This window comes from Diospyros lotus, chromosome 5 (genome assembly GCF_014633365.1).
Source record: "Diospyros lotus cultivar Yz01 chromosome 5, ASM1463336v1, whole genome shotgun sequence".
Classification (NCBI taxonomy): domain Eukaryota; kingdom Viridiplantae; phylum Streptophyta; class Magnoliopsida; order Ericales; family Ebenaceae; genus Diospyros; species Diospyros lotus.
In genome coordinates, this window is record NC_068342.1 from 3,482,550 (window position 1) to 3,505,213 (window position 22,664).

The window sequence follows — 22,664 nt, forward strand, 5'->3', positions numbered from 1 at the left end:
AACAAACTCTAAATTCAAAATATATTTATTTATTCATATTTTATTATTATAATAAAAAAAATATTACAAAATTCATTATCTTAAAAATATATATTTTTTTAATAATATATTAACATTAATATTTTTAATTTACTAAATAATTAAATTTATTAAATAAAATATCATTAAAAATTTATTTTCAAAATTTTAAAAAGAACACATTTTCTAATTTTTTGTTTTGAGAAATAATTTTTCAAAATGAAAAAAAAAATATATTTTTAATTTTCTAAAAATAGACTATCAAAATAGAAAATTAAAAATTAAAAAATAAAGAAAACGCAGTCTTAGGTTTTGAATAATTAAATTCAGACCGAAGAGTAGCCTCTCCTTTTTATTCCTTCTAGCAAGGAACTTTGGACCAGTCGACCAATCAATATTATGGACCAACTTTGAAAGAAGACAAGCAAGAAGATATACTAAGATAAAGCAACAAATCTTATCCAGTAAATTAGAGAATTACATAAAGAGATTTTAGCATTTGGGATAGGCAGAGAAGCACCATGCTTGAGTACTACTATTTCTAGCTATGCTTTCAACCAAGTACTCCTCACTACTGGTAGTTAACAAGCCAAAAGGGAAACCAGTTGTATAAACATTATGTTGTCTTACACACCACTCTTCTTTTCATCAGCTCATACCTGCGGTGTAAGTTCCAGTACTGAAGCCTCTCCATTCGTTCTGCCAGAATCAATTAGACCTTCCCAAGAATTAATATACAAGACAAATATAATTAAGGGGGTAAAAGAATAAAGGAAAAACATAACAACAGAATGCATGCATACATCAACATGGCAAGAATGGAAAACCATATCTTAGAAGTCAGAAATTCCTCGTATATGTAGCAATTCAGTTTAAGATGATACTTGTTGTAAGGAATATGTCAGGCTCTCATATACAGCTAACACACAAAAATGACAAACATTATTCAAGATGATGGATGGTGAGCATTGAACATTCTTCTAGTATCGTGATGCGCACAAAAAAAAAAAATCCAGTGCTGTATAATCCAAACTACTCAGCAAAACAAAAATGAATAAACTTGTTTAACTGAACCATCATTATCAGAATAAATCACAGGAGCCACTAGGGGACTAAGGAAGCAAAATTTGGAAAGCCGGCACAGAAAATATAATACAAGCAGAACACACATCATGCAACTGCTACACTCTTCTGCTCGAGACACATAACAATAAAACTGCAAACTATGAACATTACTCACCTTACCAGCAATTGCATATGCTAGAGCAACTAAGACTCTGAGGGTGATTGTGGTGGCTGTGGTGCCTGTGGCCACATTGGTTGAGCCATGTAGGGGTGAGTCTGTGGAGCATACAAAGCAGGATCCATCATAGGTTTCCCCATAATCATCCCTGGAGCTCCAGCTTGAGGTGAATGTTGAGGTGGCATATAATAGTAAGGATAGGCATCAGTGGGCCCCCCAACAGGCACCGTTCCTCTTGGGATAGATGCAAGCGCTTCGTCTTTTAGATCCTCTCTTGGCACTATGTCAACCAAGAAATCAAAGATATCAGTTCTTGTGATGGCTGCCGCAATGTCATTTTTCTGTAGTGTCCTCCTCTTGTTTTCCTCTGTATGATTCCAAGATCGCAAAGTCAACTCCAATATAAACATCTCACATGCCCTTGCAAATACAATTGGTGCCTCAGCTGATATCATTCTTACATCCTCATCAGCCTTCATGATCTTCTTGATCCTTGCCAAAGGAAGGCTGTGGTTCTTAAAGTCAGTAACTTTCTCAATTTCTTGGTATTGACTTGCCCAAAAATTCTGAAGTTGTTGCTGCAATTGCTGCTGCTGGTGAATATGTTGATATGCAAGCTGGTGTTGCCCAAGATGAGAACCTACTTGCTGAGTAGGAGATTGTGTAGTCCCAACAGATGTGACTACTGGCCCTCGACTAGGGTTCACAGTGACTTGGTTTGGTTCATATTGGCTTGTACCATAATGCAGCTGAGCTGCACTACCGACTACACCTCCTCCCTGTGGCTGTCCATGCCCTTGCTGATCCATTCTGTCCTGCACAGAGCCCTCAAATAACAAACAGCATTTAATTTCAGATAACGCAACATAAGTGAACAAAAATAGGAAAAGAGAATATTAATTCCGGTACTTGTATAAGTAATTGTTGCCAACTATGTTAAATGGACCCACTTATAGATGCCAACTGCACATGCCAACTGCACGGGGTATTTGAATATGGACTCATCCAATTCTCATGTCCAGAATACATATAATTCAAAATTGCATATTTCTAAATACATTCTATTTACTTAAGGCAAAATATCATTATTAGTATCCAGCTTTTTATGCATAGAAGGTCACCTTACTTCATAGTTTTATAGAAAAAATTTCTACTTTAACATAAATTATCCTGTCCATGAAAAAGACGGACAGACGGACCTGTCAACATATAAGAAAAGACAAAATTAGAAATGAAATTATTCTTAATAAGGTCAAAGAGACTTCTATGGGAGACAAAATGAGTGATCATTAAAATAATTTGGTCATGTGAGAAGAAGATCAACAGAAGCCCCGGTGAGGAGAGTGCATGGAATGGAATAAGTATTTAATAGAAGAGGCAAAGGAAGACCAAGAAAAACTTGGTGGGAGACACTTGGATTTGATATTAATCATATTGGCCTTAAGGCCATAAATAGAAATGAATGGAAGCTAGAATTCGAATAGTCAACCCCATATAGAAAGATAAAGGCTTGATATGATGTTATACAATCTCATCACAACTAATAACATGTTCAAGAAGGAATGCATTTGGTCACATATAAAAATGGCTTATCAATTATTCAAATAGACAACTTTCTTATAAGACAAAAGACAAAAAATGGAAGAGTAAGGATAATAAAAAGATGAAGCCTATGAATCAAATGACGGGATTTCAAAGATAAAAAATAAGTTATTTCAAGTAAAATATTTGTCACAAGTGATTGGACTCTAAAAGATGATGCTAATCCAATGTGTATTTAAGATGGCTATTGCTATTTGAAACACAATAAAAAACTATTCTAAGAGAGTTGAAGGGAAAAACAATAAATAAAAAAAGAGTCCGATGCGAAGAGATACACAAAAAAATCAAAACCAATATAGCTTGCTACAAGGACCATACACACATGCCATAATGAATAAAACTTAGAAAATGTTTTGGCCAAAAAAAATGAAGCAATAAGTGAGGCATGGTAAAAAATGTGCAACAATTTGTACGACAACTTGACATAAAAATATATAAATGTGTGTGTGTGTGTGTGTGTGTATAAAAGCTAGAAAAAGCAATAGAGAAAGAAAGGAGAGAGATTTGAATAAAAGGTAAAAATCAGAACATACTAGTAAATAAGGAAACCATCAAGAAGATATAAAACAAGTATTTTGCCAACCCATTTTGTGAATGTAGACAAATCGATATGACATTGAGACATCTAGACAATTCTTTAGGAGAGAGAGAGGGAGAGAAAGAGAGAGAGATACTTCATATTCTCCAGACGTATTGGTCTGAACAAAGTGAAATGAGCAACAAAAATATGAAAAATAAAAATAAAAGCAATTAAACTAAATAATTTCAAAGAAGTATGACAATACAGGTAAAATAAAGTCTTTTATGGTTAGCAAATTATTTAATGTGATCTTAAATTGAAGAGTACAAATGGAGAAAAAGCATTCTAGTGCCCGGTTAAGAGAATAAAAAATATGTTCAAAGTTATGTAAATTATAGAGATACTACGCAAATAAGTCAAACTATAGAACTTTGGACTCATCTATTCTCATGTCCAAGGGTACAAGATATTTCTAGATTTCACATTTCTAATAACCTTATTTATTTAAGGTAAAATATTGTTTACAAACTAGAGTTCAGTTTTTTAAGTGTCGAATGAAAGTCTCCTTCACACTTTCACAGAGAACTATTTCTATTTTAAAATGTATATTGAGTGCATGCGCCAGTAGCAATGTTGGACACAACTCATTTCTTATCCCCAAGGTTCAAGTGTCTTGTACAGATACTTCACAAATTTAGAAGAATTCATGTAACATACGAGGTCATCAGGCATAAAAGTAGCAAACTAGTATTAATCTACAATTCCATGATAAGAAAATAGAAACAAAAGCAAAAACGGCATCCTCTAGCAAAAAGCATCATTGAAGAGGAATAGAGGAATAGATAGACCAGTTTTAATCTTCTTGCTTTCTTGTAGACAAAGAGAGGACAGATCAGCAAAAAGAAGGAAAACAACAGCAGATATTTCTCTTACCAGGTGACCAAGAGACACATAAATGGTGTTTGTGTGGTTCTTAACAGCTGTCATGGGGCCATAGAGTTGAGTCAGCATACACATACGAACCAATTAAAAACAGCCAAGCATGCTGTTGAGTTGAAATTCACTAATCAACCAAGCTTGCAACTATTTAATAACATCCTAGAGATATGAAAGGAGACAAAGGGAGCCTTTATAGTATTTAATTTATTCCATTCAAATGGTCATTTCTATTACGTGAAAAACAAAGTTCCATGTATGATTCCAGTTTACAGCATGACAAAACCATTCCTTTGTCCTTTTTAGTTATAAGGCAAAAAACACAAATTTGATCTTTTAACACCTTTCTAATGCTTGCAAGAGATCTTCTCAAGTATTTTTCTTCAAGATCATGTCATAAACATGTTTTACACCATATATGTGTGTGTTTGTGTATGTATATGTAGTCAGTAAAATTGCCTCTGGAAAGTTCAGTTGACCAAGCTATAAACTTGGTCAACTGAACTTTGACTTGTTAGCTTATCTAGCGGTGTTATGAAATTGATACATATTTGATAGTTAAGCCCATAATTGATAATTTTAAAGGTTGTTATAAATTGATAATTGGGTCAAAGTTCAGTGATTTTTGGTAATTTGCTCTAAATAAAAGATAAAATGTAAAATCTAAATTAGAAACAAATAAAAAATTACAATAGATCAAATTTCAGGAGCAAGTTCGGTTGACCAAGTTATACACTTGGTCAACTGAACTTTGACTTGTTAGCTTATCTAGCGGTGTTATGAAATTGATACATATTTGAAAGTTAAGTGTATAATTGATAATTTTAAAGGTCATTATAAATTGATAATTGGGTCAAAGTTCAGTGATTTTTGGTAATTTACTCTAAATAAAAGATAAAACGTAAAATCTAAATTAGAAACAAATAAAAAATTACAATAGATCAAATTTCAGGAGCAAGTGTAAACTGTGGCATATATTTCTGAGACATTGTAAATGAGATAAGTGACATCTAAATAATATATAAAAATTTAAAACTCATGGAATGCATGTTTCCCAGGAGTTCTAACAATTGCATAATTAATGAGCAAAAAAATTGCATAATTTTTCTTTTCTCCCATCTGCCCTTCCCCCCAGAATATTCTTTGCTCACATGTCCAAACAAAGATGTTTCAGGCATTATAAATATGGATGCTAGTACATTTTCTCATGTTTAATACGGGTAAAGATGCGCTGACATAATGTAAAAAGTTCCAACTCCCCACGAATAATAGTTCAGAAAGGTAAAAATTTGATGCATCAATTTTATAGAGGGCATTGCAGCAATATAGCATACAAACAAAAGATTGTCCCCTAGCTTATTGTTGCCCACACCATTAAAAAAAACAAACATTTCCTTAAGTAGGTTTAATCCTTAGTAAATGAGTTAAGTTCATTGAAGCATTTCCCAAACACGTATCCTCTCCTCTCCATCAATCCTCATAACCATCAGTCACCTTTTAAAATGAAGGAAAGCCCTTCATCCATTTAAGCCACTGAATAGCTCAAAAATCAAACCCATCGTGTTGACATTTAGAACTTTTAGAGAACTATATTGTAAGAACGGTCCAAGAGTGTCCCAAATCCTATTAAATATTAGCAGACAATGCCGTCTTCAGGAGAATTCAATAACACAAAACAAAAGGGAACACACACACACACACTCCCCCCCCCCAAAAAAAAACACACACACACACACACACCAAAATTTTTCTCCACGACATATTGCTTTAAAATATTGAACGGTAACTAAATCAAACACAAGAAAATAAATTAATCGTATAGAAAACATGCCATGGGCTTCAACAAAGATATTTCAGACGGAACGCAAATACGCATGCGTAAATAACAAATACATATGCATCCCTAACTATGAAGCAAAAGTAGAGGAAGCGAACGCTACCTCTCTATTCAAATTTACGCCGCTTCCGTTCTCCCAGAGATTGACAACCCTGAAGAACAAAATCAAGAATCAGATCAAAACGCCTAAAACTAAACCTTAAAAAGCAATTAAGAGCCGAGAGAAAGGAAAGCAAAAGAAAGAAACAAACAAACAAATCAGAAGTTCAAACGATGGACATAAGATTAATACATACAACTATGCGCTATGGGGTTTTCTCTTATCTTCTGTATTTAGGGTTTCAGAAAGACGTAGAACCAAGGCAGCACCAGAGATCGCCTGTTTGTCGTCCACCAACGGAAAGCGAGAGTTTCATTCGAACTCCATAGGCTGAGCTATTTCTTTCCTTCTTTCTTTCTTGGTTCACTTCTTTTGGACGGACATGCCCCTCGGAAGTTGAGAAAATTACATTTTTCCCTTTCCCCACCTTCTTGTTGACTTATTCTGGGCACAACACAGACACGCGTTACCAGTTGCCGTGTTGAACACGCCCATCGATGTATGGCCCGTATTAGTGGGCTGGGCTGGCCCTATTCGGCCCACTTAGACAAGGAGGAGCAAGCACTTCGTCCCAATTTCAAATAACTTCGTTTATAATTAAATTTTCATAAATTACACTAACGCCCGAGGTTTTGCAAAAACGTTAACACACCTTTAATATTTAAAAAATTACAGTAACTTTTCCTAATTTTATACCTTCAGTTACAATTTTCTCCAATCATTATTAAAATTATTAATATAATAAAAATATGCTCTCATTTTCCTTCTTTACCAAATTGGTCAAAATTTAATATTTTCCTTCTTAACCGTTGCTAAATCTTTACCAAATTTAAAAAATAAAGAAAAAATATCACAAAATACCCATTTGCCAAACACATTCCTAATAACTTCTAAGAGCAACTTAGCAACTTCAAGAGAAAGCACCATCCAAAATACTAACCCCATAACTATTAAAATGGCACCCTAGATTAAAAAATTTTCACTCCAACGATAGTGGCAAATAAAGTTACAAAATGACAATAACCTTCTTACTATGCTATTTTTCCAATCTCTGAAGAGAGAAAAAATGAGATGTGATATTTTCAACAGTAACATTCAACGACTATATTTCAATTTTTACCTGAAACAAAGGTTTTGAGGCGAGACGAGTGAGGAAGTGAAAGAAAGCCAGAAAGACAACAATCGACCAGGAAGTGACCGAGAGCTGAAATGACAATGTTGAGGTTGAGGCTGCAACGTTGACGAGCGATGGAGCAAAAGAGTCGAGAGAAGCAATAAACAAGAGCGAGGCGAGTGACCGAGAAAAGAGCCGACGAGAGTGAAGACGATCGACAAGAACGAGCCGTGAGCGAAAAGAAACAAAGAAACACAAAAGATAACTTTTTGGAGACTAAAGTAGGGTATGTATATATATATATATAATTAATTTTAACTTAAAACAAATATTTTTATTTTGTTTGCCTATATATATTAATTTTTGTAATTTAATTTGAATTTTTTAATTTAATTTAATTTTTAATTTTTAATTTTTAATTTTTAATTTTTTTAATAAAAAATATTAAAATGACACCTCTATCACCTCTATTTTGTCACCTGTCACTAGAACAGATTTATATTTTAAAAATGCTATAATACTATTTAAAATTACAAGAGAGTGATTTAGCACCCCAAAATAAAACTCCCATTGAATGCATCCTTCAGAATCAAACTGGTAAATAATGAACAACAATCAGCTCAGAGGCTTAAAGAAAGGTCAAATCTTTTGGACCCAACCATATTACATCTTTGACAAATTATATCATTCTAATAGTAGCTATCAAGGCTGTGATTGTCGGCTAATAATAATCAACATCACTGGTCTGAATAAACCAGGGTAAGTAAACCGAAAAGAATTGAACAAAATAATGGAAACATCCACAGGCTCGCTTTCGAACAGCGTCCATGGATGCACCGAGGTAAATAAGCTCATCTTCAATGGCGATATTGGTTTTAATGAGTCCTTTCATTCAGATAAACCTGAACGAACGCACTGAACTGCCATTTGATTCATTCAGCGTGACTCGACGACAAGGCACTCCACGAGCAGGAGGGAAAATCTACGCAGAGAACTTGGCAATGACTAAGCTCACTGCAATGAAAGTAACATAGAGACCGACAAGGCAGAATCCCCAAAATCTAGGTACCCTGAACCTGTACCATGTTACTACTAGAAGAGAGCCCATCAGGCTAAGAAGCAGGAAGACAAAAGCAACCACTATGCTCACGTGGAAATGGAGCTCATAGGCTTCGGGATAAACATTTGCAGTCTGTGTTACCAAAGCTGTGCCAAGCCCGAAAAGCATGTTAAACATAGGCCCAGCAAAGCATCCAGCCATGGCCATCGCTGGCTGGCCTGCTTTAGCAACTGCAACATCCGCAACAAGGTCACCCACTGAGTTTCCCCATGCAAGTACTGTCAGCCCGAGCAATGAAGGAGGCAACTTGAGAAGCGCTCCAACAGCAGCAAGGCAATTCAGGAGTTCCCCTGCCATGGTTGAGATCCAGAAGACGCTCATTATAAATGCAAGGACCACTACGGGCATTTCCTCAGTTTTGGGGGGCTCTTTTTGGACTATGAAGTGAAGAGCCGCTATGGAGGAGCTTGCTAGGAATACTACGAGCCATAGAGGGTATTGCGTGTTCGGAAGGAGAAACATTATGGGATGATTTAGTGGCATGAATGAATTACAAGAATATAGAAGTGCAAGTGGACAAAGTGCAATATTGGCAGATCGATAGAATCTGTTCCACTCGGAAGGTGAAGTCTGGGGGACAGTGAGTTTTAGAAGAATTGAGACCGGAAGTTCCCACACTTTTGAGATCTGTTAATAAATACAAGGTGAATTAGATCACAGAGAAGGAAAAAAAAGACTTATCTTTATAATTACAGTATGATGGACTCATGAAACACATTCTGCAGAGAAATACAATTTAAACAAGTACAAAACACGTCATCTTAAGGGGTCTAGTTCAGCTTTAAACAAGCTACACTTCCATAATTACTTCTTGTCAACAGCATTCAGTGTCTAACATTTACACTTCTATAATTACTTCTTGTCAACAGCATTCAGTGTCTTAACATTTAATATGACTGCTTGATAAGCACTAGAAGCACATGAAGACACTAAAAACAATAAGTGCTCCCCCTTCTCAAAGCTGTTGCTTTCCAAAAAGTGATTAGAACTTGAATTAGCAGACGTGAACTGCTAGATTAGAATGTGTACCAGTGCCCCTCTACATGTATATTCTATCCAAAGAAAGACTGCTACATGAACCCAAATATCGCATGCCTATGTGGCAAATTGGTACAAAGTAAATAAAGTCCAAAGAAATTATCATTCAGTTTTCTTCTCTATGAAATCTAGAGGAAAAAGCAAATAAATGGGCAAATTGGTACAAAGCACATAAGATCCAAAGAAATATCATTCAGCTTTGTTCTCTAAGACATCTAAAGAGAAAGTCCAATCTTCAACCTATTCCACTAACCCACTAACAACACTCTACAAAAAAGAGTTCACCAAAAGGAAAGATGTTACTTCAAGAAATTGAAATATTCCCTTTATCATTATATATGATTATGGATTTAATTATATAGTTTATAGATTACCAAGAATGTAGCAGTCTTGTGAAGACCTCAAAACTACCACCATTTTTCTATATAGATGGTAACATCTTCTTCACTTCATAGGCATTCAGTTTTTGTTCAGAAATACGCCAGCCTGTGACTTTGCTTATCTTTTGTCCACAAATACAGCCAGCCAACTGATCCTTTGTACTCAGTTTTTCCCTTTATCATGTATCGTAAATGATTACGAGTTCAATCATATACAATCATATATGGTTCATAGATCACTGGGAATGTAGAAGTCTCATGTGGATCTAGAAACTGTCACTGTTTTTCTTTATTGGTCACACCTTCACTTCATATGCATTCATTTTTTGTTCACAAATAAAGTCTGCCTATAACCTTGTCTTGACGCCATTCAATTTCAACATGTTCAATTTTCTTGCTAGAAGGTAGAGAAAATGAATCCAGAGGGGTTGAGTGGATGTCTTGACCTTTTTTAAGGAATTGTTGCTTATTTTTACCAAACATTCTGCACCTATCCTTCCACCAATGGATGCAGTATACTCACTTTCACACGTTCATTGCCCTTCAAAAAACAATTACAAACATCAATGTCTTATACTTCAGTAAACACCTTGGGGATATTCAGATGCTTTATCATTGGGAATTGTGGTGGGGATATTCAGATGCTTTATCATTTTGTGGTGATCAACAGCCTAAAATTAAAAAAAAAAAAAAAAAGAGGATGAATGCATCCATCATATTTTTTCTTCTGCTACCTTTGATATTTCATATTCTTGGAATCCAATAACTGTGTCCTAGAATGAGAAACATCAATTTCAACTGGTCATTAGCACTTTGAGAAGGTCATCCGGTGCATTCCTTAACAAAGAGAAGTAAGGACCAAGTAGTGCGAGGTGATTATTGGAAAACTTTGTAATTCAAGTGATATTTGACAATTGTTTTCGTCCCTCCATAATAATCCATGGTAGTTTGATATAAATTATTGATCTAAGATCAGGAAAAAGTAATGGATTACTCAACACCATGTTAAAGGTTGTGATTAAAATGTTACAGGAATAAAAAAACTTAAAAACAAAGGAGGGTAAGAAAGTGAGCAAACTTTCTCATTTTTCCAGTAAATTCCAAGGACAAGGTCAGTGTGATTTACCCAAGATTTTATGAACGGCACGACTTGTAAGGAAACAATACCTTTCATTTTCTGTTACGAGCAGCATATATGCATTAAGGTTATTCGTTAATAATGTAATTTCAGAAAGTAATGGTAAGGTTATTTGTTAAGGCTACCTTTCATTGTTATGATTTTTTAGGGCAAGCCTTAGTAGCAACAATAAGATTATTTGTTTTATGATTGGAAGGTTGCAAGTTCAAAGTTGTGGGAACAACTTCTTTCCAAAGTAAGGGTAAGACTATATACAAAAACGAATCACCCCAAACCTTGTAAAGTGGGAAGCCTTGTACACTGGTGGCACCAGTTATTATGATTCTCTTTTACAAGTATAATTGTATATATAAAGCAAGCCATCTATAAAGGACGCAAAAGCTAAAGAACAAAAGGAACAATCCTCTTTCAACCACAAAAAAGGGAAGTGTTTACTTCAAAAAAATGTTAGGAGTTCTCAACATGTTCAAAGGATCCATTGTTCTCTCTCCCAAGTACACAAATCATGCAAGAGGGTATGATGTTTCACAATAAGCTCAAACTTCTTGTTAGAAATTAGGAGCACAATAGGATTGTTCTTGTCGATTCTCACACCCTCAACACACCCGAAATCAACCCAGAACAACAGAAAATTAAATGCAATCAAATCAGAACAGAAATAAGAAACAAGAAAGAGAAAAACAAACCACATAAGCCAATCTTATCCTGGTTCGAACTGGTTTACACCAGTTCTACATCCAGCAATCAAACACCCCCTCGAGCAGCCTTCTTTATTCAGAGAATGATCAGAATACAGCAGAGATCCCTTCCTTCTATTCCCGAGTACAACAGGAAATCGCCTCCCAAGATTACAAAACTCTCTCTCTAGCGAACAGTACTCGTTACAAACAGAAACTGGGAACTCTCTTACTCTCTGCTACCCCTTGCCCTCTATTTATAACACCCCTTGCCCTCTATTTATAACAGTGGGCGGATATCCCAATGAAGAATATTAAATATTTACAGTTTAACCCCCCAACTATCACTAATTACAACATAGAATATAAACTTCTATTTAATGCTTCATTGGCCCTCAAAAAATATACTGCTTTCACTGATCTTCTTTTCTATACTCTAGACAACTTTTAACACTTCTCTTAGGACAACTCTCTGATAGAACCTTTCTTGTTTGATTGAATTCAACTCTTACAGTAGCTTCAGTAATGGAAAATAACAAAGACAAGAAAGAAAACAAAAGAAATCAGGCCTATTCGAGAGGGCCTCACTCTCCAACAAATTTTCCACCCCCTCTCTCTCCTCCACTCTCCCCTTTTATATCTCTTCCCCTATTCTGTTTCAGCCACGTAAAATAATATTCTCCTCTAACCAACTTCTGACTCTTTTGCCCCAGACCCAATTTCCTTGGCTGCCCTTATCGCTTCTCTCCTTTTACGTCTTTGATAGGTAAGACTAATGGGAGTCCTAACAATACTCCCACCCACAAGTTTCACCTTGTCCTCAAGGTGAAATTCTGGAAATTGATGTAGGATCTGCTAATAAGGTTCCCAAGTGGCCTCTAGGGGTGGCAACCCCTTCCATTGTATCAGGACCTCAAGGCTCCGTAGATTTTTTCCCCGGCCCGGCCTTACCCCCAACAAGAATTCTGGTTGTACCTTTAATTCCAACTCAGCTGTTAGCTGGTCGGGAAAGTCAGCTATTTCCTGCACTGCTCCCTCCGCTTTGCGAAGCTGAGAGACATGGAATACCGGATGGATTGCACACGAAGGTGGTAAGGACAGTTTGTAGGCCACCTTCCCGATCCTTTTCTCTACTACGTAAGGCCCATAGAACTTAGGAGACAGCTTCTCATTCATCTGAATAGCCAAGGTCTTCTGCCGGTAGGGACGAAGCTTAACATAAACCAGGTCACCCACCTTGAATTCCACATCCCTCCTTTTTTTATCGGCTGTCTCCTTCATCCTCGCTTGTGCGCGCAATAGTTGGGACTGCAGCTCCTCCAAAATAGAATCTCGTTCCATCAATTGCTTTTCAATCAACGATACAGCTGTGGTGCCTTTCTCGAACCTCAAAAGTAAGGGAGGTTCACGCCCATAAACTATCTGGAATAGGGTCAATTTCGATGAGACATGGAAAGAAGTGTTATACCAATATTCCGCCCACGGTAGCCAGCTGCACCATGCCTTGGACTTGGAGGAGGAAAAACATCGAAGGTAGGTCTCCAAAGTGCGATTTAGCGATTTAGGACCTCCGTTTGGCCATTGGACTACGGGTGGTAGGCTGTACTTCTTCTCAATTTAGTGCCTTGCAACCTGAATAACTCCTCCCAAAAATGGCTAACAAAAATTTTATCTCTATCGGACTCTCGGAGACTATAGAACTTGGAACCCCATGTAATCGGACTATCTCCTTCACAAAAATCCCAGCAACGCTAGCTGCTGTAAGAGGGCGTTTCAAGGCAATAAAGTGTCTGCACTTACTTAGGCGGTCCACAACCACCAAGATAGTATCCATCCCAGCTGACTTAGGCAACCCTTCGAAGAAATCCATGGACACATCTTCCCAAACTCGACTAGGAACCGGAAGTAGCTGCAGCAGTCCACCAGGTGATAGAGCTTCATATTTATGTTGCTGGCACACTTGACACTGCTGAACATATTGTTGAATATCTCTCTTCATGCCCACCCAATATACATTGGCGGCTACCCTCTTATAAGTCTTGAGGAAGCCGGAATGACCCCCAACCAGTCCATCATGGCCTTTCTTCAGCATTAACGGAATTAATTCTGACCCTTTAGGAAGATATAATCTACCCTTGAATAGCAGATGGCCATCCACCAGCACATAGTGGGTTCTGCTGGAAGGATTTTCCTGCAGCTCTCTAACAATCTGTTGGAGTGTAGCATCTCCTTTCACCTCCTCTTTGAGTTGGTCTAGCTGCACTATTTGGGGAATGGAAAGGGCCATCAAGGTGGCAGAAGAAGGGAGGCGTGAGAGAGCATCGGCTGCTCGATTCTCCAATCCAGAACGATATTGAATCTCAAAGTCGTACCCCATCAGCTTCATGACCTATTTTTGACACTCCGTGCTAACCATCCACTGCTCCATAAGAAATTTTAGGCTTCGCTGATCCGTTCTGATAACAAACCTACGCCCAAGTAGGTAATGTCGCCATTTTCTCACTGCAAATACTATTGCCATCAATTCCCGCTCATTCACCGATCTCACTCGACCCGTGGGGCTTAGGGAATGACCGAAAAAAGCAATCGGGCGCTGCTGCTGCATCAACACTGCCCCTAATCCCTACCCTGATACATCAGTTTCAACCATGAATTCCTTTGAAAAATCCGGCAAAGCCAACACGGGCAGATTGGTCATTGCCCATTTGAGGGATTGAAAAGCTTGCTCCGCCACTTCATCCCCAAAAAAATTACCCTTCCAGAGGCAGTCGGTCAGTGGCCGTGCCACCTTCCCATAATCTTTCACAAATCTCCAATAATACCCCGTAAGATCCAAGAATCCTCGAAGCTCATGTAAGGATTTGGGGCTGGGCCATTCCATCACCGCCTTAACCTTAGAGCTATCCGCAGCCACCCCATCTTGAGAGATGACGTGCCCCAAATACTCAACTTCCCGCTGCCCAAACTGACACTTCTTCGCATTAGCGTACAACCGATGGACTATTAGGAGCCCCAACACACATCTCAAGTGTTTCTTATGTTCAGCCATATCCTTACTGTAAATCAGAATGTCGTCAAAAAATACTAACACGAAGCTCCTTAAATGCTCCTTAAAGGCCTCGTTCATCAACGATTGGAACGTAGCGGGGGCGTTCGTTAGCCCAAACAACATAACCAAAAATTCATAATGCCCCTCATGTGTGCGGAATACAGTCTTAGGAACGTCATTAGGTGCTACTCGGATTTGATGATATCCTGATTTCAAATCCAACTTGGAAAAAATTGCAGCCCCATTCAACTCATCCAAAAGTTCTTCAATAACTGGAATTGAAAATCTATCGAGAACAGTTACCTTGTTTAAAACTCTGTAGTCAACACAAAATCTTCAGCCACCATCCTTCTTCTTGACCAACAACACCGGGCTAGAAAACAGACTCACACTTGGTCGGATAAGTCTAGCTGTCAACATTTCTTGAACTAGCCTTTCAATCTCGTTTTTTCTGAAGATGGGGGTACCGATAGGGCCACACATTCACAGGTGACGCTCCCGGCTGCAATGTAATCATATGATCCCGCCTCCGGTGTGGGGGAAGCCCACACGATTCCTCAAAGACATGCCCGAATTCTGCTAAAAGCTCCTGCAAGCTACCAGGAACTACCCAGCCAGCAACTTCCTCTTGAGTAGTTAAACTCCCCAATTCCAACAGCACCCCTTCTCAACCCTTTCTAAATGCCCTGATCATTGACTTCAATGTTACCAAAGTTTTGCTAAGGCTAGGATCCCCATACAGTGTGATAGTAGTCCCCCTTGCTCTAAACTTCATGACTAATGAGCCCCAATCCACTTGTGTTTCCCCAAGAGTGGCCAATCACTTCATTCCAAGGATAACGTCTGAGCTCCTTAGCTCCAATGGCAGGAAATCTTCCACTACTTCCACATTTTGCAACGTTAAGGATACCCCTCTACACACTCCAGCCCCCTGAACAGCCATGCCCGATCCCATGATCACACCATAGCCCCTCGTTTGCAACCTGGCCAGTCCTAGTTTCTGCACCAAATCTGACGCTATAAAGTTATGAGAAGCCCCACTATCAATGAGAACCACCACCTCCTGGCCTCCTATTTTTCCCTTGATCTTCATGGTTTGTGGAGGGGTTAAACCAACTACCGAGTTGATGGACAACTCCACTACCTCTCCTGTTTTGACGATTTCACCTTCCTCTCCTGAATTCTCCCTTGTTTCAACTTCACCTATATCTTCCTCTTCCTCCTCTTGAATTACCATCACCTGCAGCTCCTTGTTCTTACATTTGTGCCCAATCATATATTTCTCGTCACAACGGAAACACAACCCCTTAACTCGTTTAGCTTGTAGTTCACTCTCGCTTAACCGTTTAAATGGGGAATTGTTCCACTTACCGGTATTAAGTGGCCGGTGAGAGGAGCCAGAAATGGTGGTAGTCGATCGGGGTGACGCCACCGGGGAAGGAAAGAGCAGCACTCATTGGTGGTTGGCGAATGAAATTGCAGGGGCCTGTGACTGGGCTGAGCCTGGACTGGAATGGCCCCCTCGCACCACTAGATTCCTTTCCTCAATTCGTTGGGCTAGGTCCATCATCTCCTCCAGCCCAATTGGCCTCAAAACTCTCATCTCCGCCCTTATGTCAGCCTTCAATCCATTTATAAAATGGCCTTCCAGCAGCGCCTCTGGCATGTCCTCGAGAGGAGCAGCCAAGGTCTTGAAACGGAGGCGATAATCCTTGACGGACCCCCACCGCCGGAGCGCCAGGAATCGTTCTTCCACCGTGCCTTCCTGCGTGAACCTGAACCTGTTTCTCATCATCGCCTTAAGCTCCTCCCAGCTTCTCACCCGTCGCCTTCGCTGTTCTCACTGGAACCAAGCAAAAGCTGCTCCTTCAAAGCAAAGAGCAGCGTAGTCCAACTTCTCCGCATCCAATAGTTGATTCACGGCGAAGTACCGCTCAGCCCGAAACACCCAACCATCTGGGTCGTCACCCTCAAATACTAGCATCTCCAGGCGTCAGATGCTTCCATCGGACCTCCCATATGGATCAAACTCACCGCCAGCTTCCCTATGCCGATTTCCCAGCTCCGGTGTGGCCTCCCCAGTGAGTGTCGAACCCACCAGTATGTGCTCGCCCGATTGTTTCCCCTTCCTCCCTTTCTCCTGGTCCTCCCATCTCTCCATCAGCAAGCCAAATTGTTCCATCATCGTCGCCATGTTTTTCTCAATGTTCTGCACCCTCTGGAATTCTTTTTTCATGGATTCTAGTCCCATCTGTAGTCCCTCCATCTTCCCTTCAATCTGTTGTTGATAATTCTCCATCCTGCCGTCCAGATCCCCCACTCTCTCCGAGACGGTCACCCCCATGGATCGTTGCTTTGATACCAGATTGATAGAACCTTTCTTGTTTGATTGAATTCAACTCTTATAGTAGCTTCAGTAATGGAAAATAACAAAGACAAGAAAGAAAACAAAAGAAATCAGGCCTATTCGAGAGGGGCCTCACTCTCCAACGGTTTCTTCAACAAATTTTCCACCCCCCTCTCTCCTCCACTCTCCCCTTTTATATCTCCTCCCCTATTATGTTTCAGCCACGTAAAATAATATTCTCCTCTAACCAACTTCTGACTCTTTTGCCCCTGACCCAATTTCCTTGGCTGCCCTTATCGCTTCTCTCCTTTTACGTCTTTGATGGTAAGACTAATGGGAGTCCTAACACTCTCATCCAAACAAAAATCAAACCCAAAATTGACATTAGCATCATCCCAGTAAAAACAACAGAATAGTAAGAAAAATCAATGGTTACTCATGCACGTGCACCCATAGACACATGAGGGCACAATTCACCATTAGATCACTACAACATCAATAGAACTCCTAAATTGCATAATAGGTCTCAGTCCACCAAGATGTTAGATCTTGGGGTCTGACAGAGATTAATTCCGGTAGAATAAGAGAGAACTGGGGAGAAGATAGACTGAGTAGGGAGAATAGCAAGAATTTGGGAAGGTTAGAGGGTTCAGGAGAGAAAGAACAGAGAGTGGAAGGGAAGATTCGATCTTTTATTCCATGAATGAATGCCCATCTCCTTACAACTGGCCTTTTATAGGCATACCTGGCTGTTCTTCAGTTATTGTAACTCAAGCTCGACAAACAAAGCAACAGCCAGGGCTATCCAACCGAATTACAATAATATGCAGCCCAATTACAGTATTACCCTTCTAACATCCTAGGGTCATGACACAGGGACTATAACTATATAGAAATATAGTTAAATCAAAACAAAAAAAAAATGTGGGCAAAGACTAATAAGAATTTATAATAACTAAATTTATAAAACAGACTGTTCTGGGCTAGCATTAAGTAATATCACGCATCATCTCCTTAACAGTGAAACATAATAAGGCTGGATGCCAGCTTTACTTTAAGGTGCAATAATAAAAAAGCACCGAGTGATTGAAATTGTTTTAGATCCTAACCAAGTACAGTCTAAAAGTAAGGCTTGATCCCAAGGCTTCACTTAAAGGTATGTCACAGCCTAAGCCTGACAATGGTCTTCTTCCCAATCCAATATGAATTAGGAAGGCGCAGAACATGAATTAGGAAGGCGCAGAACAGAGAGCACAAGAACTGAGAGAAGAATTTAGAATGAAATAGAGGGAAAAAAAAAAGAGAGAAAACGAGAGAGTTGAGGAGAGTAGATAGATTTCTCTTCAATTTTCTGGATCCCCAATCCATATGGATCAATGGGAATTTATACAAGATGCTGGGAGGGTGATTCCCTGCCAAGGCATGTTCTACATCCTTCCACAGTTATAACAATCATCTTCTTACACTATAATCACTTGCACGTGGCTACCCCTATGCGCAACAAACTTATAACAGCAAAGTTACAGCAGTAAAAATTTAAAAAATAATCCCATAACCAACGGCTCCTTGCATGACAAGGTACAATAATAAAAAAAAAAGCAATAAATAATTAAAATTGTTTTAGATCCTAACCAAATACAATCTAAAAGTTTACCCCATTATTAATGATTATAATTTTAAGATTCTAGTGAAATCACAATAATTTCATTATTTTACAGTCTCATTGTTTCACTACTATTTTGGTCTCTTAAGCAGAGAAAACATTTTAATATATTTAAAATATCAAACAGATGCACCTCCATCTCTAGTCATCGAACCACTAGACTCAGAGTCATTCATGGCATGTTGAGTTACCTAGCCCTAACCTCTTGGATGGGTGGAAGGACAAAGCTTATAACCAAGGAAGTTGTTCCATTGCCTCTCCATTATGTGAGACCAACATATGAACTAGGTGTCATTGCTTTGACATTCTGTGTTTTGCATCTTTTCATTGTGTATGACCTATGTATGTGTACTAGAGTCATTGACTTGATTTTCTGCTGTGACAAAAATGTGTCTGATGGCTGAAACATGCTGACCTCTATGGTGAAGGTCAACGAACATCATGATATGTCTATGCCACATGATAGGAGAGTGTGTATAAAGAAGAGGAAATGTGTTCATCCATATAAATCAAATATTGCTAGGTTTCATCAAAAGAGCTCCTTTTAAGGCATTATGTCTATAATGGTTCCTGTTAAAGTGTTGTCTCAAGTATATGATAAGAAGATCAATTATATCAGTGTATTTGAGGGTCAATGAAGCATTAAATAGATGTTTATATCCAAATCATGTAATTAGTGATAGTTGAGGAGTTAAACTGTAAATATTTAATAGTCTTCGTTGGGATATCCGCCCACTTTTATAAATAGAGGGCAAGGGGTGTGTGTGCAGTAGATTTTTCTCATTCTATGGTTTGCGAGTGCTGATTGTTTTTGAGAGAAAGGCTAGGTGTTGTTAGCTTTGTAATCTTGGGGGGGAAACAATTGGGGCACTCAGGTTTAGAAGGGAGAGAAAGACCACTGTTGTACTGATCGAATTCTTGTAAATAAAGACTGCTCGAAGGTGGTTCAAAGGCTGGATGTAGTGCCATTCACATGGCATGAACCAGGATAAAATTTGGTCACCTCATATGGTTTGTGTGTTTCATTTCTTGTTCTATTCTTAATTAATTTATGTTCTTTATTATATGTTTGTGTTGTGGTGTGTTGGCCGGTGAGTTGTGAGTGATTGTGAGGGGTGTTTGATCGGTGGACAGTCCGGGCCCAATCTCAGCCCTTCCCTCACCCGATCTCGGCCCCATCCCTCAGGCCCAATCTCGACCCAATTTGATCTCCCTTCTGGACCCAGCCTTGACCCAGCGCCAGCCTGCCACAGTATCATTGCAAACTCACTGGATATCCGCGCAACCGTCTCAGATCCCATCCTCATTAATGGCGGATCCCATCCACATTAATGAGAATCTCGTCGCCACCATACTACCGCCTGGGAATCTCCACCGGCGCTAAATAGCCAGTCCCATCACCTGCAAGCGCACGTCTCATGCATGCAGGAGGACATCTCCTCCTTCTATATCAATTAGCTCTCTTCAGAGTCAATGTGCGTTCTCATCTCTGATCTACTGATACACTGTCTTTCTTACATTACTCACTCGACCGTCAGAGTGCTTGCAGGTGCCAGTCCCCCCTCGGACGGACCCGTCGCCAAGGCCCCCGCCCCGCCTCCAATCGTCCCCCTTTTGGTCAAGAAGGAACAATCGATTTTTTGAAGGATTACAAGGCTGCCAGTGCTCCCAATTCTAACAGTTCCTTTTCATTCTCAGTGGTCCACACTCCACATCAATTCAATGAAAAGTATATTAGTAGCATGAACAAAGTGTTATGGCAGGCTGCTACTACTTATTAAGTTGGTAAGGCAAGAAGCAGTTCAAACACATTTCTAGTGCTTATTGAGCAGATCCAAAACTATATGAATCAGAAATGGGTCAAATGAAAAAAAAATTACCAGATAATGGAGAGGAAGGCATGAATTATCTTCTAATTTCCATTTTTCTTCAAATTAAGTAAAGAATACCATCTCCAATCATCACCACTCCCCACTCATCTGGTAATAAAAACTTAAGGCCTTATATCCCTAGTGGGAGACATTATTAGATCTATGGGGCAAAGCATTAGATCACAAGCCAAACAACATAATTCAGTGGTCAATTCTTTTAATCGGGACATAATAGCTATATTAGTGAGGTATACCCTGCAATACAGAAATGCAATTCACTAATTCCAAACTATTCCTGCAATGAGATAATACACCCACCAGGTTATTAGCCAAGCAACAATAGTACTGAACCAAAATGTACCTGTGAAAGAACTCGTTGAACACGAAAACCCAGCTTTGCTCCCTCTAGTTCCCCCAACAATCCTCTATTTTCATAATTTTGTGCTTCCAAACCCTTCTGAACCTCAACGTCCACCACAAAATCAGCCCCCTCAACCCCACCTCTCCTTCTCCGATCAGCCACCCCAAAATCCATCCAAAACACAAACCCGACAAAGAACAGATAAAACGCAACAAACCCAACAGCCTGCCACAGATAAATCTCGGCACTAAGATACACATAGAACAAGAACAAGGCCGCAGTCAAGTAAAACAACACGTCCCTCACAAACGGCGCCGGGTCCACCGAAAAGGGCGCCGCATAGATGGCCACAAACCCAACCACAAGGGCCGAAACGAAGGTCCCCGCCGACAGAATCGCGCCGAAACCTGTCCGCGGATGGCCGCCACGCACGGCGGCCACGGAGGCGAAGACGTCAGGGGCGCCGTTGCCGAGCGCGAGTAGAGTCACGGCGCCCATACTCGGCGACAAATTGAGGTGGGCAGAGAGCTTGGTGACCACCACAGAGAAGCGATCTTGGGCGGTCTTGACGAGAATATAGAAGAGGAGGAGGACAGTGAGGGAGAGAAAGGGGATTGAAACAAATGGGTTCTGGTTGAAGTAGCAGAAATGGAGGGAGAAGTAGTTGAGAAGGCCATTGGAGTCGCCGGGGCAGTGGAGGAGAGAGAAGGAGCAGCGATTTTGGATAGGGGTTTGGAGAATAGAGGAGCAGGAGAGATTGGCGGCGGCGGCGGAGAGGAGGGACCGGCGGGGAAGAAGTGGGGTTGGGAATGGAGATGGGGCGAGGAGGAAGAAGAAGATGGTGGACAGAAGGATCACTGTGATTGCAGGAGTTGTAATTTTGATGGCCAAACGGGAGAGAGAGATTGCCATGCCATTCCAATCTCTACTACTTTAATCTCTCTCTCTCCCCGATTGCTGGAGAGAGTATTGGCTGCTGACTATGTGTAGTGAATCTAGTGGTCTCTCTGTCTCTCTCCTCCGATTGCTGGGGAGAGTTCTGGCTGCTAACTGTGTTCTTGTTTCACTGGCTTCTCCTCGGATCTTCACGCGTTTTGGTCGGACCCAACTGGAACCTGCAATCTCTAAATTACATATATATATTTATACACACACACAGAGATCAAGATGAAAGATGATTAATTACCAAACCCTACCGGAAAAGGTTTCGTTAAAAGTTATTTTTTATTTTTCTAAGGAGATCACGATAAGTGCTGTTTTTTTTTATATATATATGTACATATTTAGATCATATAGAAATCTTGCTGGACCATTTTAATTCCAGTAATTTTTATTTTATTTTTTCTAGGTGGCATATTGCACTTGTAGGTAACAAAATGTCATCTATAACATCTTATGTAAAACATGGATATATTTCCATACATACATAGATTATGATCTAACAAACCCATTTTTTCATGCTACTAATTAGAGGCGGGGGATTAAATTAAGGGGTGGTTTAATTGACCAAATTATAAGAAATGGACTAGTGTGTGAAATAAGTTTAATCAGTATAGGATATCTTTCTTTACAAAAAAAAAAAAAACCTAATGATATTTAGCTATACAAAATAATTCGAATTAATAATTTCATGCATTAAAAACTATCAAT

General features: G+C 39.3%; 2 protein-coding genes across 10 annotated transcripts; both read right to left on the bottom strand.

The window, feature by feature from the left end:
- Nucleotides 1–415: 415 nt before the first annotated feature.
- LOC127802575 (nuclear transcription factor Y subunit C-9-like) lies at nucleotides 416–6,619 on the bottom strand. 9 transcript variants are annotated; one of them, XM_052338454.1, is made up of 5 exons: nucleotides 6,453–6,619; nucleotides 6,260–6,308; nucleotides 4,317–4,363; nucleotides 1,259–2,076; nucleotides 416–717 (listed from the first exon to the last, which is right to left on the bottom strand). In XM_052338454.1, the coding sequence occupies exon 4, from the start codon at nucleotides 2,068–2,070 to the stop codon at nucleotides 1,288–1,290; it is 783 nt and encodes a 260-aa protein (XP_052194414.1). In that variant the 5' UTR covers nucleotides 2,071–2,076; nucleotides 4,317–4,363; nucleotides 6,260–6,308; nucleotides 6,453–6,619; the 3' UTR covers nucleotides 416–717; nucleotides 1,259–1,287. The 9 variants fall into 9 exon arrangements, with proteins under 9 accessions (XP_052194414.1, XP_052194416.1, XP_052194415.1 ...); XM_052338456.1 differs by having other exon boundaries at nucleotides 1,259–2,088; XM_052338455.1 differs by lacking the exon at nucleotides 4,317–4,363 and having other exon boundaries at nucleotides 1,259–2,088.
- A 1,353-nt stretch (nucleotides 6,620–7,972) lies between these two features.
- On the bottom strand, nucleotides 7,973–22,148 carry LOC127802574 (cation/calcium exchanger 5). The gene is made up of 2 exons (XM_052338446.1): nucleotides 21,015–22,148; nucleotides 7,973–9,117 (listed from the first exon to the last, which is right to left on the bottom strand). Exons 1-2 carry the CDS (start codon nucleotides 21,924–21,926, stop codon nucleotides 8,353–8,355), a joined length of 1,677 nt encoding a protein of 558 aa, XP_052194406.1. The 5' UTR covers nucleotides 21,927–22,148; the 3' UTR covers nucleotides 7,973–8,352.
- Nucleotides 22,149–22,664: the final 516 nt, after the last annotated feature.

Bases quoted from the DNA above. Each gene is read 5' to 3' on its own strand.
- LOC127802574 (XM_052338446.1), bottom strand. From the start codon at position 21,926: ATGGCAATCTCTCTCTCCCGTTTGGCCATCAAAATTACAACTCCTGCA. The intron at 9,118-21,014 runs GTACATTTTGGT...ATTTATTAACAG, and splicing joins TTCAACGAGTTCTTTCACAG to ATCTCAAAAGTGTGGGAACT.
- LOC127802575 (XM_052338449.1), bottom strand. From the start codon at position 4,370: ATGACAGCTGTTAAGAACCACACAAACACCATTTATGTGTCTCTTGGT. The intron at 2,089-4,316 runs GTAAGAGAAATA...TTGTTATTTGAG, and splicing joins ATGTGTCTCTTGGTCACCTG to GGCTCTGTGCAGGACAGAAT.